General features: G+C 42.2%; 1 protein-coding gene across 1 annotated transcript in view; it reads left to right on the top strand.

Moving 5' to 3' along the window:
• LOC311490093 (protein Dok-7-like) overlaps positions 1-19,874 on the top strand; it is a gene marked incomplete at its 5' end in the record, with an annotated part of 37,601 nt that overhangs the window by 1,598 nt on the left and 16,129 nt on the right. The window contains 6 exons of the mRNA XM_084547451.1: positions 2,080-2,280; positions 9,913-10,032; positions 14,377-14,475; positions 14,817-15,613; positions 17,628-17,676; positions 17,860-18,438. Of these exons, the coding sequence (XP_084403577.1) occupies positions 2,080-2,280; positions 9,913-10,032; positions 14,377-14,475; positions 14,817-15,613; positions 17,628-17,676; positions 17,860-18,438 (1,845 nt within the window). The remainder of the gene's footprint in view (positions 1-2,079; positions 2,281-9,912; positions 10,033-14,376; positions 14,476-14,816; positions 15,614-17,627; positions 17,677-17,859; positions 18,439-19,874) is intronic.

Here is a 19,874-nt window from a genome sequence, read left to right as displayed (position 1 = left end):
GCACATCCACGGACGGCTTTGGTTTCTTTGTGTTGTTCTTCTTGGTGAAAGGCCAGTGACTTTAAATTTTGCAAAATTATACAACATTTGACCTCGCCACCCTTCATGTAAGGCATCAACCGGATTAGCTTACGCGCCGTGCATGCAGGCTTCAGTGTTTTCAGTGCCAAGCTGAGGGAAAAGCCAAGGCTGACATTTAACAAACTGCCCTGAACGGCAGAGATATCGCCTATAAAAAGGTTTTTAAATGCATTTGAAAGCTGCCCAAATTCTTGAATTACCTAATGTCTACTCGGTGCATATTAAGCAGCCTGTGAGGCACAGCGGCCAAACTCTGTAGGAAGAATCTAATCCATGATCAGAAAAATTAGCTTCAGTGTTTCACGTCTTTCACATCGCGTTAAACCCAAGGGGACAACACGATGCTGTCACCCAACAGTTTTAAAAGCGGTTTTAGAAGATGCACACAAACGGGTCCGCTGTAGCCTGAAAGCTTTCCCCAGACGTTTTCGTGTCGGGGAAGTTGGTCTGGAGTCGCTCTGTTGGATGTTGATTACGCTCCGGCAAACGTCTGCACAGTCAGTCTTATAATTTTGAGCGGCGATGGACAGAAGATGGACATCTGGGTGCAGTTCAGTTGAATTTGTTTACGACGGAATAGGTCTGATTTGTTGCGGGACCGTCCAGTCGCACACAGAGATGTTCTTTCTCTGCAGCGCTTGAAAGAGGCCCAGTGATGAAATCCAAATGATATGTTACGAAGCTCAAATTTTGATAAGAATTGACTCTGGCCAGGTCTGCAGTAGTTTTAAAATAAAATTCTATGATATTTAAACCAACTTTCTACTACTTTCTACTTCTGCAGGATTTGATAGAACTGTTCACTCACTTAAAAGACACATTACATATGAGAGGTCAGAGGTCATCCAACAAAAAGGTCGTCATCTACGTTTGTCTGCAGTACAGTGAGAATTGGTGGGATATTTGTGTTTATTCCCCTGTGCTTTACGAAATTCTGACACCACAGAAGAAAGTGCACGGCAACCCACAGAGACCCGCTGACATGTGTACAGTCAGCTGTGTGGATCTATTATATAAGTTGTATGAGTTAGAAAACAAATAGGAGCTAATAATAGCGTTGGACTGTTCAGCAGGTGGCCGCTGAATTTTAAAGAAACTGATGACAGTGTTGAGGGACCTGATTGTGTGAAAGCAGCCAAAGATAGTTCGGCATTTGTTTGTGCGAAAATATAAATGTATGCTTTTACTGCGTGGACGTAAGTGCGCCTGTTCGGGCTTGAATCCGCTGATAAAAGCGCGCGGCCTAACGCTTAATGCCACTGAGTGGAGCGCAGCCAAGCCGGCAGAAATGTCACCTGCCAGCCTCCGGGCCGAGAGCCACCGAGCACTCGGCTTTTTGTTGCCTCGCGGCGACACCGTATGAATCTCCCTCAGCCCGAGTGATGATGTGACGCCGCTGGCCGACGTTTCCCCCCCTCCCTCGCCGCCTCCGTCACATCAATCTCACCTGGCCTGGTTTTGTTAAGCGCGCCGTTTTTTCCACAGACGGCGACTCGGCGCTCATGGTTCTAATTTTACATCCAGTTCTCCTCTTCGCAGTCGTCGGTTTCTTTTCGTTCGCGCAGATGTTTGTGACATGCCCTGATTGATCGCTCTGGGCTCCAGATCTGAGCCTGTGGCGTTCAGAGCTCGGCTCGCTGATTTCATTCTGGGTGCAGCTGTTTCTCCTTTTTAATTTGTGAATGAAATTGAATCCATGCTGAAGTAATCGTTGTGGAAGAAAAATGGGTTCTGTCACTCTATTATCAGGCTAGAATACTGCATCGACCAGTGCTTTTATACAACTTAAAGGATATTTTTCTCTGCATCTCATTATAGTGAATGCTAAAACATGTTATGAGTTCTTCTCTTGCAGACCGTATTGTTCCTGTATTGTGCAACATTACTATGAAAGATCATGAAAGTCCTTCTAGTTAACTTGGGTTTTGTGTGAAGGTTTCCAGGTTTTCTGTTGTTTCCCTTCCTTCACTGTTCCTCTACTTCCTCTTGTTTCCTCAGTTCACAGATTCAGCGTTGGAGTTTTACCAGGGACCAAGTTGGAGTGCGGACCTGCAACTCTTCATCTGTGCAACAACTTGTTGGCTCTGGCCCGGGACGTCCCTCCCGTTATAATCGGCCACTGGAACCTTCCGGACCTGCGCAGATATGGACCTGTACCAAATGGATTCGTGTTTGAAGGAGGAACAAGATGCGGTTACTGTAAGTTTAACCGCCGCTCCGGTTATATATATACAGTCATTTATTTTCTGGCTCATTTAGAGGTTAATTGCCCATTAGAGTAATATTTACAGCTTCTCAGGTTGTTCTTTTCAGCGTTGTGGATAATTGCTCGTTTCGATGCCCACTTGTGATTAGAAAGCATATTAAATGTCCTCCATTTAGTAAACTTTGTGTAAAAAGTCCTCTTAATAATAGCTGTGTTAAAACAATGAAATACGAGAGCATGGAAATTAAGCCTGACAGTGAAAATTAAACTGTTGAAATTTGATTTTGAGACTAACAGAGTCTCAGTGCAGCCACATTAAACATATTCATCATCTCACAGCAGTAAAATCTCTCGTGTAAAACCGGCCTGCATCATTAGCAGCTGATAGCTCATTAAGTCACGATATGAGCCATGTTTTTTTTTTTTTATGCATGTCTGTCTGAGACAGACCAAATAATCGCTGGCTGTGATTTGAGGTGATTCACTTTTAGCTTCCATTCTACGCTGTCTGTGAAAGAGACCCTCCTTCGAACTCGGAAACCTGCACCACAGTCACTTAGAAAGGAATTTGGAGTCTTTATTATTCAATTTAGTTCAATTCAATTTTATTTGTATAGCAATAATGAACAAGACAAATTGTCTCAAGACGCTTTACAACATCCGGTCTGAAACCTGGCCTGAAACCCCCAGAGCAAGCCTGAAGGCGACGGTGGCAAGGAAAAACTCTCTTTTAACAGGAAGAAACCTTAAGCAGAACCTAGCTCATATGGAGGGACCCATCTTCCTAAGGCTGGCCAGGTAGAGGCAGAAAAGAGAGAGGAGAGAACAGCAGGAGGAATGAGATAAACATACATCTGTCATAGATGCATACATCTGACTAAAGCGTACATGTAGAATCTGATCATATAGCTGATGATGTTACAGTTTGAGAATATTACAGGAATCATAGGCTGGTTGGAGAATTGTTCATTCAGGTAGGAGTGGATAACTGGGACACACAGCGGTTAACATGCTATACAGTAGCACAGAATTGCATGACTAGTAATTAAAGAAGAAATTAAAATATAAAAGTAAAAGAAATTAGATAAGAAATTAGAGGACAGGAGCTCTGTGCCAGAGAAAAGAAATTAGAGGACAGGGGCTCAGTGCCAGAGAAAAGAAATTAGAGGGCAGGAGCTCGGTGCCAGAGAAAAGAAATTAGAGGACAGGAGCTCGGTGCCAGAGAAAAGAAATTAGAGGACAGGAGCTCGGTGCCAGAGAAAAGAAATTAGAGGACAGGAGCTCGGTGCCAGAGAAAAGAAATTAGAGGACAGGAGCTCAGTGCCAGAGAAAAGAAATTAGAGGATAGGAGCTCAGTGCAAATGAGAAAAGAATAGAGGACATGTGCTCAGTGCATCGTCCCCCAGCAGCCTAGGCCTATTGCAGCAAGGGGATGGTTCAGTCCAGCCCTAATTATGAGCTTGATCATAAAGGAAAGTCTTAAGCCTGACCTTAAAACCTCCCATTCTACTTTTTGAAATTCTAGGAACCACAAGTAGGCCTGCACTTTGAGATCGAAGTGATCTGTTGGGATGATATGGTACAGTGAGGTCTTTCCGATACGATGGAGCTAGGCCTTTAAGGGCCTTGTATGTAAGGAGGAGGATTTTAAGTTAGATTCTAGATTTTAAAGGGAGCCAGTGAAGAGAAGCTGAAAGATTGAGGTTTTCTGTGGAACCTTTGCATAAGTGGCTAGTGCAAAATGACAGGACCTAAACCCTGTTTTTCTCTTATGACAGGAACAGTATATAATGTCTGGGACCAGCAGTCCTGAGAAAACGGGTCATTTTGCCCGTGTTCTGTCAGGGTTTTTAAGTTAAGGATCATCAACTGCAGTGAAATAATAACTCAAGGATGATTCATTTTGGTTATTAGGTTGATGAATGATATAGCAAATGAATGTGACTCATTGATGGAGCAACTAACAATACAAAATGATTCAGTAGCCTCAACTGTGTTCTGGATTAAACATCTGGGAGCACCTTTTATGATTGGTGCTTGTTAAAGCACCAATCAGTTATTTGATGCTAAGCACATTAAACACAGCTCCTTTTGATTCAGAGCGTTCCTCCGTGCGTTTGATTCGTTGCTGATTCATGTGTGGCATCTCTCGGCATTGAGGACGCCTGCGTCAGCGCTCGGATCAGGGGGTTGAGCGCAGTCGCTGGATGTGTTTGTCTCTCTCTGCTCGTACATCTGGCCTCCCCGAGGCGGACACATAAAGAAAGACGCTGAATGGAATTTAATAAAACAAATGAAAAAAAAAAAAAGAGCCTATGAATTTGTTTTAACGTTGCCAGGGATGCAGATGTCGTCACGAGAGACTGTAGGATTCTCAATAGAGCCTTGTTTCTCTGCCTGTCCTCTGAAAAGCTTGCGATCGTAACCTTTATTGGGCAGCTAATAGCCTGTGACTCAGTTCTTCTTCTGCAGCTGTTTTTTTTTTGGGTTCTATTGTGCTGGAATACTGGTCTTCAATTCATAGTCTAGGAAGTGTTTTGTTTGCTTATATGGGATCAGTTTTGAATTTCCTGCTCTAATTTCCCCAGTTAACTATAGTAGGACTTGGAACACTGTATGATCAAAAGTATGCGGACACCATGTCAGCAGATTGGTGTTTGCTTGAGTTCTGATTCATTTCTCAGCCTGCACTTTTTTGTAATATTTTAATGCTGCAGCATGCAACGATCACAACCAAGACAGAAGATAACTGCATGTTTATTTTGAAGATTTTGTTTCCCTCTGCCTGATTGCATTAACTCTTTAAAAAATGTGAAGTTAAAATGACTTCTTACCTCAGTGGCTCATAGTTCACACATCTGTAAAGCTTAAGGCTGCAGCCAAGGTCTGAGACACCAGTACCCGCAGATACTTTCCCAAAAATAATCTAGTAGACCATAGTCACATGGCAGCCGTTTTAGTCATATTCAGAGTGTTTTGCTGCACCAATCAGGCGTAACATTATGACCACTGTTCCAATATTGTTGCGCCTCCAAAATAGTTCTTACTCATCAGAGAATGGACATGGACCTTCTGAGGGTGTCCTGTGGTGTCTGGCAACAGAATATTGTTAGTAGGGGCCTTTGGGTCCTATGGGTTGAGGGGAGGGGCCTCTGTGGATCATCCCACAGATACTTGTTCAGTTCGGGATCTAGTGAATTTGGAGGCCAGGTCAACACCTTGTGCTGTTTTTCATGTTTTTTTGAGTTGTTCCTAAAACGTTTTTGTGTGTGCGTCGATGTCAGACTGCATCCTGCTGGGGATGGCTGCTGCCATCAAGGAGTGTCATTGCTGTAGGGTGGGGGTGTCTGATCTGGTCTAGGTGGTACATGTAACGGGTCCAAGCGTTTCCCAGCAGAACACTGAATCGTCACAAGATGGTCAATGTTATTTACTTCACCTGTCACCGGTCATAATGTTGTGGCTGATCGGTGTGTATTAATCTATGATGTCAGTGCACATCTTGGAGTTAAGTCTGGAAGTAATTCTAAGTATTTCTGTGTAATGTTCATGTAGATTACACCCTACACAAACGTGTGTTCCTAACACTGTGGTAATGAGTATGAGTAGTGTGGCACAAAGATGCTGGTAAGACACACCTATCTCGAATTTCCCTAAGAAAAAGAAAAAGTGACTTGAACATATCATGTATTTAGACCATCTCTATATTCTCGCCCCGATTATTATTACTTGACTGCGTTCAAGGCATCCCAACGCGAAAATCAGAGGGACATGGTTCACTGACTCCTATTGAAAAAGCCTCAACTTCTACGACTACAGAAACACTACACCACTTATTTTTAGTCAATGAAGTAGATCTTAGGAAACATGTTCTGTGTTTCATTTTCGAAAATATTGCTCCATTAATGAAGTCCATGCAAGAACAAATGAGTCCAAATATTACTTGAAATAGCTGGCTGTTGCAGATGATTTGATTTGCTTAATGTGAACCATATGCTGTTAACGACAGAACACTGGTTTTCAATCATTCCTGTTTGCTTGTCGTGTTTTGTCTTTTTTGACTTGGAGAATAAAGCAGCAGAAAAAAAAACATCTGGTTCGCGACAACAAGAAAGCAGCCGGAGGAAATGAATCAGTCTTTGTAGAATCCCTTCTGGTGTGTCCAATAAAAACAGCACAATGCGTCACGCATCTCAAGTAGTTCTTAAGAAACATGAGTTATTCTAAAGGTCAGTTTTAGTGTGTCCAAGTGATTAAGGTAAACCACAGTTTTGGAATAGAATGGAATGAAACCAACTGGAAGGAGTAAACATCTGAGAAATAAAAACACGGGAGTGATTTTTTTAAATAATTGTTTTTGGCTGATTAAACCTTCACAGAACATCTGACATAATATGAAGGAGGTCATATATCACTTGACTGCGCAAGAAGTACTGATGCAGTACACATCTCAGTGTTTGTGTGCAGTGTCCTACAGTCCTATTATCTCTCTGAACAGTTTCTACACAGCAAAGGGAGAAGTAAATGTGTTGGATTTCTCACCATTGGTTTGAGTAGCTGTCAAACTGTCATCAGCATTTGCCTTTTGTTCATGTCCCGGTTGATAGGTGTTCCTCTGTCGTTTTTCAGTAGCAAATGTGAGCTATGTGGCCAAAATGTCTGAGGGCTCTGTTGAGAATTTTAGGTCATGTGTGTCTATACGTACATGAAATGATGGAAAATTATACTAATCAACACAAAGCTGAAAAACAAAATGAGTAGATACTTTATTAACAGACAAGTTCAACACAAGGACAGAAGTAAGAACTAAAATCATGCCTACCAACCAAAGTAACATAAAAGCAATTAAACATTTCAATTCAATTCAACTGTATTTTATTTATATAGTGCCAATTACAATACAGTACAAGAGAGAGAAGAGAGGAGCAGGAGGATCAAGATAATCATACATATGACTAAAGCTTGCATGTAGAATCTAATCATGATACAAGTACAAGACATACTAGCTGATGATGTTACATGAGAGATTGATAATGAATCTAACCTTAGGGGCATTAAACTGTTATAGGCGGGTTGGAGAATGATGCATTCAGGTAGAAGTGGATAACTGCAGGACATGAAAGATGCTGGGCGGGTTGATGAGACCACAACCACGGATGAGTAGTATGGAGCTCTGCAGATCAGAAAGACACAGCGCCAGGCCAGAGACACTCACAAGAATATGGGGGAGGAAGGGAGGGGAGGGAGATTAACATGTTATACAGTAGTAGCGCATGAATGAATGCATGAGTAGTAAGACAGTAAAATTAGATAAGATAAATTTGAGTAATATACAAAGTAAAAATGTTTCACTATTAATGCTCACATTTTACAACCTCAAGAACTGGTTAGTTTTATAGTTATAATAGTCAACATGTCAATGTCAAATGAAAATGATCAGTAGTTGATGTGTTACTATTATTACCACTATAATTTCACAAATAATGTCAACAATTTGATTTAAAATATTTTTATATATACTATGTAAACTGTATATACATTTTTTTTCCTGAACGAATCATACATATGTTATATTTTTGCAGAGTATTGTCTTTAAGCTCTACTGTGCTATCATGGTTGAGTCTCTTGGCTCTCATCTGTGTTGCTGCAGACGCTAGCTGATTTGTTTGAGGAATCCCTCGGCACACCAAACAGCAGAAAGACGCAATTAGCAACTCGCTAACATAGTAGCGTATTTAGCTGAAGAGATAGACATTTTTCTGAGAAAGTGTCGGTGTCCTAAGCGATCTATAATGTTGCTCTGCATCTGCTGGATGTTGACCAAGACAACAACTTTGATAACAACTCGTCAGTCCTATATGTTGGCTACGACTTCTTTCCATGTGCCAAGTGGTCATAAACGAACTAATGTTCCTCCATAGACGGTCAAAGGATGCTTCAGTTTTTATTCCTGGTGATAGCTAAACTCTTCAAAGATTAGTAATTTTGCAATTAAAGAAAAATCTGAATGCTGGAGACCTTCCCTTCTTTCAATGACTGTGATGAGTGAAGGTGATAATCCAGAAAGAATTATGCAGTTTGCCTAAAAAACAAACCCTTTTAATGTTTGTCTTCTTGGATGAGTCTGCTGCAGTAAAAATAAAAATGTCAGCCTTGGCTCTCTGTGCCTGTGAAGGAGAGCTAATTTACACTTCCCACTTACCAAACCAGATTTTAATAAATCCTGTTACTTTGTATGGATGCTGTGTTTTATCACTTCTTGGAGCACGGACCAGAAGGGTCCACTTGACTTGTTTTTGTTCCTACACGGAATGGCACAAAATAAACCAGCTCCGCCACCTGTTCTTTGTTATGCTTTGTGTGTTCTTCTGCACTCTGGCTTTTGGCGGTGCACCTGTTGCTATCAAAAGCACGACACGTGTGGATGTGCATGTGTGATTCCGAACGTTTGAGGTGATTAAATTCAGCCTGAGAGGACGAGGGTAAGTAGTTACGGGGCTTTCAGGGTGAGACACTCCTTAATCAGATCCTTAGCAGTTACTGAATGAAGCAATACATCTTCAGTTTCAGCTGGTGCAGACACTTGAGCAGACTTTGCTGCTGACCTTTGACCACACTCAGTGAATGAGTGGGGTCACAGAGTGTTGGGAATGTGATTGAGGCCAGCCTTGAATATGGGTGGTCTTTGGGACAGTGTGACACCACGACCCTTCATTGTTGACACCTTGTAACGTATTGTCAGAGAAAGGTCAAGAGACCTTTAAAGAGTAGGACCTCTGACCTCTACATCATTATATCCTCCTTAATGACAGTATAAGTTCATGACAAACAAACTGGGAGCCATGAAGAGGATTTTAATGACTAGATGTGAAATATAAAAGCAGCCATGATTCATACAAAGCTTTGAACCTCGGTAGCGTGTGTAGATGTTGTGTAAAATGTTGTGATTGGCTTATTTAGTTAAAAGAGAAGAAAACATGCTTGTTTGACTGCGTTTCAGGACAGCAGGTTGAAAAAAACGGGGTGTTGTTGCTAGCCCTTGTTAGCCAAGGTTAGCCATTGTTAGCATTACCAGTTGAAGACAAGTTAGGACTTCTACAGACTAGAAACATGTCTAGAGGTAAAAGTTGGACACCACTGTGTCTACAACTGATTCAGTAAGTCATAAATAGGCAGAAGTTAACACTATATTACTGTCTTTTGCTACTGTTGATATGCACGGCAGCCATGTTGGATTTTGGGATCAGGATATATATATATATGTTCCAGTTAAAGTCTCCTCCCGGGACCATGGAATTTATGACTTAGTTTTGATAACATGCTAAACTAAGATGGTGGACAGTGTACCTGCTAAGCATCTACATGTTGAGACGTTGGCCTGTTAGCATTTAGCTCAAAGCGCTAAAAAATTCTCGCAATTTTTACTACTTATAGACATTTATATAAAATAAACAACAAACTAAACAAATAATTAGGTATCAATAATGGAAGTAACTGTTCATTTTAAGCTCTACCATGTAACTGTAAAATAAAAGTCGAGTAGTTGATAGTATGCGGAATACTTGGCCTGGTATTTTAGTGCTAAAACAAAATAGTGTCACACTAATGAAGTCTATTTTCTACAGGGGCCGGTGTTTTTCTGCTCACATCTGTGGAGAGCGAGCAGATCAGCTTTCTGTTCGACTGCATCGTCAGAGGCATCTCCCCCACCAGAGGCCCTTTTGGACTGCGGCCCGTTTTGCCAGGTCGGTACTGGAACTGTTGTGTGTTGCTTAACTGGAAAAGACTTGAAAGTCATCTTTGATTTTATTAAAGAAACTGTGCCAATTTGGATAGTGAGAATATGCTGTGTTGTGTGAACACTGGAGGCAACATTTACCATTATAACCGTATGAAACACTTGATTGCAGGGATTTATCTGAGCCACAGGATTCCTTTGTAGAACGATATGCTTTGATCTCACTAAATTATGACTGACAGATGTTTTTCTTTTATGTAATTGAATAATCTTCTGGAGCAATTTATAATTTAAGTCAAACCCTTGACATAAGTGTACTGTGATGAAAGATAAAGCATCAGGTCACCTTAAACATCAGTAAGAGGTTAACTATTGTACTGACTCTGATTATGGCAACAAATTCAATAGTAGTCTACGTATAGTTGAGGGTGGAACTGGAGGGTGGGCCCAGTTCCAAATAGCCATTAGGGATTTTTTATTTTTATACAATTATTACAGCGTGGTTGTATGGCAAGATTTACATTTGTCAGCGATGCAGATCAGTGTAATGGGCTTTGAAGTCAATAAGGCTGTTGAGCTACTGTTCTCCTGTCATTCTGCTTCTATGCTAAATATCCTTTCCAGTGCATATCTTGTAAAGTAATATCACTATAGTATATTGTAATTCAAGTGGTGAAACTGATTTAAAAGAGAATTCATCCCCAACAATTATATGATAATTGCTTAATAACTACTGATTTTACGAGCAAAATGCCAAACATTTCTAGTTCTAGCTTCTCCCCATGTGAAGGTTTGCTGCTTAGCTTTGTCTTTCGTGACGGGAAACAGATCATCTCTAGGGTCTGGACTGCTGGTCAGACAGAGCGGGATTTTTTTTTAGATGGCAGTGTGGAGAAAAAATAGAAAGCTACGTAGTCTGAATTTATATAATAAAGCTGCCGTGTAAGATGCTTGGAGCAACTTTGGGTTCTGGACACTTTGAACGCTTTTGGGATAGTTTAGAAAACCAGATTATAAAATATTACATTCAGTTCTTTTTGAATTAAAAGAAAACCGTACCTCAACTTTCAAAATGTCCAAGGTTCAAGTATAAAGCTGCTACTGTCAAATGCCTGTGTAATGTAACAGGTACCGAATCAGCACCTTTTAGCACCTTTGAGCTTGTTGTTTTGTTTTTTAGTTTTGGTTAATTGGCCTAGCTTGCCAACCGTTACATATAAAGCCGCTATCGAAGCCACAGCTGTTGGACAAAGATGAGCCTTTAGCAGCTAAAAACACAGAAAGGAGTTGGTGAAGACAAAAGACAGAGCCGCAAGTATAGTCACACAACTTTTAATGATCGCTAGCAGTTTGCGAACATGTTAGCCATAGCAACTTATATAAGGTGATAATATGTCAGTTTTGTGTTTACATCTTGTTTCTGCTGCCCCCAAGTGGCCAAAAAAATGACTGAAATGCAGATTTACGAACTTTAACATGGAAGAAAACACATTCCTATAAAAATGTTGCACTGGCGAGTTGATATGCTAACACGTGTATTATAAAGATATAATGTAGACATAGAATATTTAGAATAAATAATGGTTTTGTCTGTCTTTTATCTGCTCTCTCTGAAAGTTAAAATAACTTGATTTCTCCTATTTCTGTTAAACACATTTGGATGCTAAATTCTGACATTACTAAAGCGATAAACATTATCTGCTCTCCTCCCGTACGCTTCAACACCTCTGAAGTTCCACACTGGCATTAAAAAAAAAATTTCTCACCCAGTATGCAACTTAACAGGAAATGTAGAGTGGGCAGCTGTAGGGGCTCTGGGATATTCTGGTTTTCACACATCTTGCCGCCCAATCACAGGTTGAGCTCACATTCCTATTATTGTGGCGCGTAGTAGAATAAATAGCAGGGAGGATGTTAGAGGGAGAGCGAGGGGTCAAAGTCATAGTTCACACAAGCAGAGCAGCCAAAGCCTCCTAATCACTCCGGGCATGTATGTAACATCATCCACAGGATTCCGATGCTGCCTCTCTCCTCGTCACACTCGGTCACCCACCGACCAACACTCCCCTCCCCCCTTTTTCTAATTTTTCACTCCGTCTTATTCCTCCATACACCTCTTAATTATGTCTCTCGTTCTTAGTTGTGTTTCACCACACAGTCCTTGCCCTGCCCAGCTCCTGACTAAATCATTCCTCCTCTCTGTTTGCTGCTGTTTTGATTAATTGCCGTTCTCTCCGCATTTAATTTCCCTGCTTTCTGTATAGCCTCCAGCATATAGACTTTATTCCCTACGATTTTAATCCGTCAACACGGTGAATAACGTGCATAAAGACAGTGGAGCTGACAATTAGTAACCTTAACCTGTTAGTTACCAGCTGTCAGGATTCATAAAGTTAAAACAAAGGTTATTTTTTATATGTTATGCAAACTTCTGAGTTCAATAATTGACTTTCACTATCCATATTCATCATTTTAATTCTGATTCCTTATGTCATAACCTCAGACGCGAGAAAAATGTAGTGAGGACATTTCTGCAGCCTGTTTACGGCTCGCCTCCATCTTTGCCAGCTCCTGGAGCCATAAAATCCCGACGTGGCCGAAGGTGGGGAAGCCTGAGTGGAACTCGGCCGGGATGTGAAAGCCAAAAATACATCGCTGACTCGGATAGGCTGGCATGCCTGTCAGTCACGCAAACATGGCTCGAGACATACTTCTGCCTGGATGTGCTCCGAAACCGAAATCAGGAGTTGTGATTTCAACTGACTTGCAACCTTTTGCAGCAAGATAAAAAATGGCACGGTCGCCTTATTAGTGGTGAATCTAAAAGGTACGGGAGCGTACCACAATATTTTGACTATTTGGCGATAAGGATATTAAAGCAGCAGATAAACATATTTTACAATACATTTAAATCAGGTATTGAAACTTCTGGAGTAACTTCAAAGTAGAATAATGTAATATGTCGACATTAGATTGAAGCAGGAAGCAATGTGCAGTGAAATAAATGTTCTTAAACCTTTGAAGATCCTCAGTCACCAAGGTGTATATATAAGAACAAAGCTAAAATAAATGCATCTGGAATATTCTTGAAGACGTTACGTCACTCATCTGAGAAGTGACTGGTGGGGAGTTTAGGTTTTACAGGTACGCCCACCTGAACCTAACATGACGAGGGTTTGTTACCAACTCAATACTCACCTGAGTGGGCATCTTCTTTTTTTGAGGATTACCGGGTGCCTAATGATCCAGTAACAGCTGGAAACTCTCCAGACTGGAGATGTGAACGGGGATGAAACCTTTTGGAGAGAGGCTGTGCTTTAAGTGGCTGATAAGCAACTTAGTGCCCTGCAATGTGAAAGTGAACCTTGATGCTCTTAAGATGGATTGTTTTGTTTCTCTGCAAGGAATGGGATCCTCGTGAAGTTTATATGATGTGTAGAGCATTACACAACAGCTGGAGCTAGACTCAAATGTTCCATTCGTCTCAAAGGGCTTTAGACTCTACACCATGATTAAAAAAAAAAAAGAAAAACAGTGGAGGAATTTATAGATGTTGTACATACTCTAGAGAAACTGGATTAAAATATTACATAAATAAAATGCAAATGCCTACGAATATACCTGTGTTAGGCGATGATGTAACAAACCAAGTCAATGACACTAAGGAAAATAAGATGCCCTGCAGCTATGGTGTGCCCCAGTGTGTCTGCGGCATATTGGAGGTCAACGCTCCACATGTAGGGAGCAACCTGAACCAGTTCTGCTACATTAACTACATTACCGCCGCAGGATTGGTTAGATGAAATAAATAAATAAAACCCGCCGTTGAGGGCTGACCTTGGTGGTCCAAGGTACATTAGATCCTTGCGGAGCACCAAGAATCTTTAGCCACCAGCAGCGGAGCGCGTACCAACAGAGCCACGTGGCAACGCTATTAATAAACCCTGTAGTGCTGCACAAATGCTTCAAGGTGTTCCCCCGTGTGACCCTTTTCTCCGCCCGTCCAGCGGCCTGTTGCGCTCTCGGATCAAATGCTAGCACACTTCACGTCCGTCAAGGCGTTCGCTGTTTCACTTACACTTTGTGGCTGATGGTTTTCGTGCTCGATGACATGGGGAAGATGAAGGAGGCCTGTGTGGTTTAAAGTGTCCCTTCTCGGTCCTCTGGAGTAGCTGGACACGTTTTCGCAGCTGTGCATGTGTGGAAGTGGCACCGAATGCTCAGCGGCAATAGAAAGACTCATTACACCTGCCACTTAATTTGCATTATGATGATGATAATGATTTTTTTTGGGTTACTATTTATTACAAGCCCTTGTACGTGAAGTAATGTGTCAGATGTTCTCTTGCAGACCCCAGTACCAGCCAGACGAGTTCAGAGGAGAAGCTGAACCATGAGACCCAGGAGCTGGAGAAGCGACTCAGCATGCTCTCTCATGGGAGCAGCTTAGGTACAAAATATCACTCTAATGTGCTCTCATTCAAAATGGGAGCTACAAATCATTCTGATCTGAAGGTTTCATTATCCCAAAACACCCAGGCTACGTCCCCTCCGGAAACGATAAGAAACATTTTGGTTGTTAATAACCCTGTGCTATGGATTTAACTTGCAAATGTGACATTAGTCACTGAGGTGTCTTATTGTTCTTATTATGTGGTGAATACCAGGGAGAAAAGTGTAATGATCTGATGATACTTTAATATTCTTTATTGCCAAAAGCTAGGTTTTTGTTGATTAGATTCATGGAAGATTAAAAAAAATAAATAAAAAATGTCCTGCTCTTCTTGGCAGTCTCATCCACGTACTGCCCGTCCGCTGGGGGAGACGACCGCAGCATATCCGGGTCTTCTGACGCGTCGGACACCAGCCAGTCGGACTGCAGCATCGGCAGCCGGCTGGCCATCTGGACTGAACCTGCCTCCAACCCGCCTGAGAACGTTAGCCACGTGGGTGCAAAAGTGGCTCTGCACATCGTCGAGAAGCTTTCCCCCGGCCAGGGCGCGGGAAACCGCCCCGCGGCTAAGCTCCCGCGGCAGCTTCAGGAAATCGGCCGTCAGAGTTCGTCTGACAGCGGCATAGCCACCGGCAGCCATTCCTCATACTCCGGTAGTTTTTCCTCCTACACAGGCAGCCTGGATATCGCCCCCGGAGAGGACTTTGGGTCCGTTTTCAGCTTGCCTCCCCACTTGGCTCAAGACCTGAGCCCTTGCACTTGCCCCACTGTTTCTGGACACGAGTACCAGGTGCCAACGTCGCTTAGGTATCTCTATGACACTCCCAAGAGTGTGCTACAAGAAACAGGTGGCGGTGCCAGGGACAGTGAACCCTCCACCTCAGCTAAAGACACTCCCAAAACTTCCAGCCTCACAATAGAGCCAGCAGAAGGGCATAGGAACAGTGTCGCCACCTCTGAGGGTCACTCAGACGCTACTGAAAGACAGTCAGTTGGTGAACACTCTCAAGGCCCGTCAGTGGAGAGTAAGAAAACCAAGGTGGCGCCCTCTAGTGACTCCCTTCACATCTGCAGCTCACTCACAGCCGTCTCCAAAACCCTTGTGATTATCTGCTCAGTGTGTGGTGGATTTAAGGTAAGTGGGAGCACACCAGTCTGTTTTTATTTTTTAATGTTGGCCTTCTGGGTTAAACAAGCGTAATTCTATTCTCGTCGTCCGTCTAACTCCCTGTCATCATTCCCGCTCAAACGGTCCCGTGAACACGCTCCGTTGTGTAACTCACCGTCATGCCATAGCAGCTTGTGTGCGCAGGCCTTATCATCACCGTATCATCTGCTCCGTAGCTGGCTGTCAATAAGACCTTTGTGGTGTCGTGCTGGCTGACGGTGGTGTTTTAGTGTCAGAACAACGAGCAGTCCCACGGCCCATCTGTCGCAACAAGTTGTCATTGAGTAAAGCAGATTTAGACCTTGTGAGCTGTGACTGACCTGCAGTCCTCTCACCTTTTTACACATCTACCTCAGATTACTGAAGACGGTTAGGACAAAAAGGCTTTGTGAAAGGGGAACTACTGTTTTTTACAACCTGGACCTTATTTCTGGCATAAAATACGATCGTTTACTCACCAATATAACTTCTGTGTAATTTGCAGTCATTCGGGAGATATTTAGATCAGCGTATATCCATATAGTGGGAGTGACTGGGGTACCGAAACGTAGCCTTTAAATAACGCATTATCTGCCGCGAAACAATATTTTGTTATCGTCTTGTTTACCTGTAATTTGCTACTGCTAGTTTTTTTGCAACATGGCTGAATATTTTTCCAATTCTGAGGTTGTGGACGAACCATAGCAGTTGCAAATTACAGGTAAACAAGCCGGCTGTAGCAGGTGCACGCGGCGCTCAGAGATGACATCATCCAGGTCAGAAGACATCCGGGGTTTGTAGGTCAAGCTACAGACCCCAGATGATGATAACAGGTAACTCTGGACTCAACGGGGAATAGCACTAGCGTACGATAACAAAATATTAGTGAAATGAACGAGTTTTGCGGCAGATAATGCGTTATTTAGAGGCTGCGTTTCAGTGCCCCAGTCACTCCCACTATGTGGATACGCAGATCTTATTATCTCCCGATTGACTACAAATTACACAAAAGTTATATGGGTGAGTAAACGATCGTATTTTATGCCAGAAATAAGGTCCAGGTTGTAAAAAACAGTAGTTCCCCTTTCACCTCCTTGGCTGATAGCTGTTCAAGTGAGTGAGCGTTCTCTTGATGCAGAGCAGTTGTGGATTTCTTTTCAGAGTTTGATTGATTGACGCTCGCAATTATTCCCCTTATCATTGCATCCATACTGTGGCAGGAATCGGTTAAAATGTTCATCATAAATTGCTCCAAAGCTGGAAGCTGAGAGCATTTTTGCTCAAAAAAAGCTACTAAAATCTGTTTTCAGAATCCGTCCTTCTGTTGTGGCAACTACGGGAATTGTAAGGATAAATCAGTTGCTGCCTTTTAGTTTGGCTGTAATAGTGATTCATGATGTTTTTCCATAGAAATAGAAACATTTTCAGATGTGTTTTTGCGTTTGTAGTGGAAGAATTGCTAAGGCTCGAGATACAACTCGCATGTCTTCACTCCAAACCCAGAGCTCCACCTGCTGGGAGGGCATTTATTTAAGGATGGCAAACTGCATTTGATTAGCTGTGGATAAAATAGCACGTCTCTAGACTTCCCTTCAGTCCGTCCACACTGAGCTAAATTAAACTTTATCGGTCAGAGGCCGATGGATCAGGCTGTGGGAGGGCATTTATCACCCTCGGCCTTGAGCACAGAGCAACAAAAGCCACCTCTGTAGTGTTTATTGGTTCACAGCTAAGGGGCCACTTCAAAAGAAAACGTCAAAATCTAACAACTATAATTGTGGTCACACAGATGGCATGTCACCTAAACAGGACTGGTCTTCTCAGAGGGGGGTGTGATAAATGTGCAAGAAAAACACAGCACTGTTGATGTCTGGTAATATTAAAGACACAGGATTTAACTGCATTTAAAGAAATAAAGATCACTTCCAGGCTTTTCCTTTCAGTTACATCATATTGCAGTAGCAGATTTTTGCTTTCTGATTTATATTTTGCTATTTCACAGCGAACACCACACACCTCTTCAAGTTCTTCCCTGATACCTGCCATACCAGGTAAGAGTAGTCATCTTAAATCTTGTATGCACCCTGCATGTGTCTTCTCCTGCATGCACAAACAGATTTGACGCATGTTGGGGGAAAAGCCATTGATGTAGCAGCCACAGCTTCCTGATTCGATTTGGGACAGAAATCAAAGTTTTTTTTTGCCTCCAGAACATCATATTTTCAATCCGGCAGATCAAAGTGTTGACAAATCACCATGCAGACCCACCGCCGGTGAATACGTTACAGCAGGGAAGAACATTTTGGAGAACTCCTGCCCGGCCGCTCCTGGCACGAAGGCGGAGACGGCGGAGACGGCGAAGACGCGGGAGGAATCGGCACTGCCAAAAAAAGGAAGGGAGAAATTAACCAGTCTCTTAGCTGATCTGCTTGGCTTTCCAAGCGCCGATAGGCAGCCTGAGGCAAAGACACACAGATTGAACCTGTATGAGTCCATGAGCCCGGCTTTTGGGAAGGAGCTCAGTTTGGCACCAGCTGTATCATTACAAGACACGCAGCGAGACAAAAAAGCTGTCAATTATGAAAACTGTTTGAAGTGTCTAGGAGAGCACTGCCACCCTCCACCGAGGGTCGTACCCACTAGAACGTACCGCAGCGCCAACATGTCCTCTTTACAAGCGCTCCCGACTGGGCCGCACCTGGAAAGAATCCAAGAACATGAAGGTGCTGCAGGTGAGGAGCCGCATGGATCACATAGAGGGGACGGGCAGTGTCGGTATGAAGAGATGAGTGGTCGGACAGTGACCAGCGAAGGTAAGAGGCCTCTTCACCTGAAAATTCAAGTCACCATCTGGTGCCTCTTTTTCCTTCCGGTCCTTTGAAACAGATCTCCTCTTTGTTTCTGCCTTGCTCCTTCTGGCTTTTTTTTTTGGTTTTATCAACCACTTGTTTCCCCTCTGCACTCTTGTGATGTTTCCTTTTGTTGTGTTGCTTTGTACAACTGAGCTCAGGGGGAATTACTGCAAAATAATAAGTAGACTCTGCTCCGCTGTAGGCTGTATTTATAAGACTGGTACCACTTTCTAATAAGCTGTATCTAATGACTTTAATAGTGTTTAATGAACCATTTATTGAGCGCTTTATATGATTTAATTACATTTTTTTTATACAGCACCAATGATGATGAAAATTGTCTAAAGATTCTTTACAGAACCAGAGGCTGTGATTGTAAACTAGCGGTCCAGGGTCCACAGCCAGGCTGCTATAGGCAGAAAATACGATCATTTACTCACCCATATAACTTTGGTGTCATTTGGAGTCGTTCGGACGATATTTAGATCCGACTAAACGGGGAATAGCCCTAGCGTATCATAACAAAATATTGGTGAAATTAACGAGTTTCACGGCAGATAATGCGTTATTTAGAGGCTGCGTTTCGGTGCCCCAGTCACTCCCACTATGTGGATATACGCAGATCTAAATATCGTCCGAACAACTCCAAATTACACAAAAGTTATATGGGTGAGTAAATGATCGTATTTTATGCCAGAAATAAGGTCCAGGTTGTAAAAAACGGTAGTTCCCCTTTAAGTAAGAAAGTGAAAATATAGGGTTTGAATAAATAAATATATTTAATATTTATAAGTATGTCCCCCACAGGCCCTTAGACAAATATAGTCGTTGACTCTTCTATTGCTAAGGTAGCAAGGAACAACTCCATACAGGTAGGAACTATGTGTAATAAATCATTCAACCGTATGATAAAGAATCTAAAAAAACAAAAAGCAGCAAAGGACCAAAGCTAGTTATTAGCATATAGCCAAGCATTTATGAAGAGATTTAGCTCTGTTACACCAGTATTAAAAAATGTTTTCACTCCCACAGTTGTTTACACATCTAGCATCTATAAATACTCTCATTAAAGCTGTTAGTTACAACTTGTAAGCATTTAGAAATAGTGCTTTCATTCATCCAATAATAATATGTTGGTTAAATTAAAAACAGAGAGAGAAATCTGTAATTCAAATCCCTAAACCCTAACTGTACTCTATGATGTAATGCTGTCACCGTACTTCAAAAATACAATATTTGCTATCAGCTTAAACTAATAGTGATACTCATTTGTGTATCAGTCTGCCTCTAATGCCAAGACTGCCAAGAAGCGTCAGTGATAAGTGTTAAGTTTCCTGCTACATCTTGATGCTCTTTACCGGCATGCTGCCTGTGATGTGTGTGACTTGCACATTATC

Source organism: Chelon labrosus, assembly GCF_963514085.1.
Source record: "Chelon labrosus genome assembly, chromosome: 1".
Taxonomy (NCBI): Eukaryota; Metazoa; Chordata; class Actinopteri; order Mugiliformes; family Mugilidae; genus Chelon; species Chelon labrosus.
This window is presented reverse-complemented; position numbering and strand designations above follow the sequence as displayed.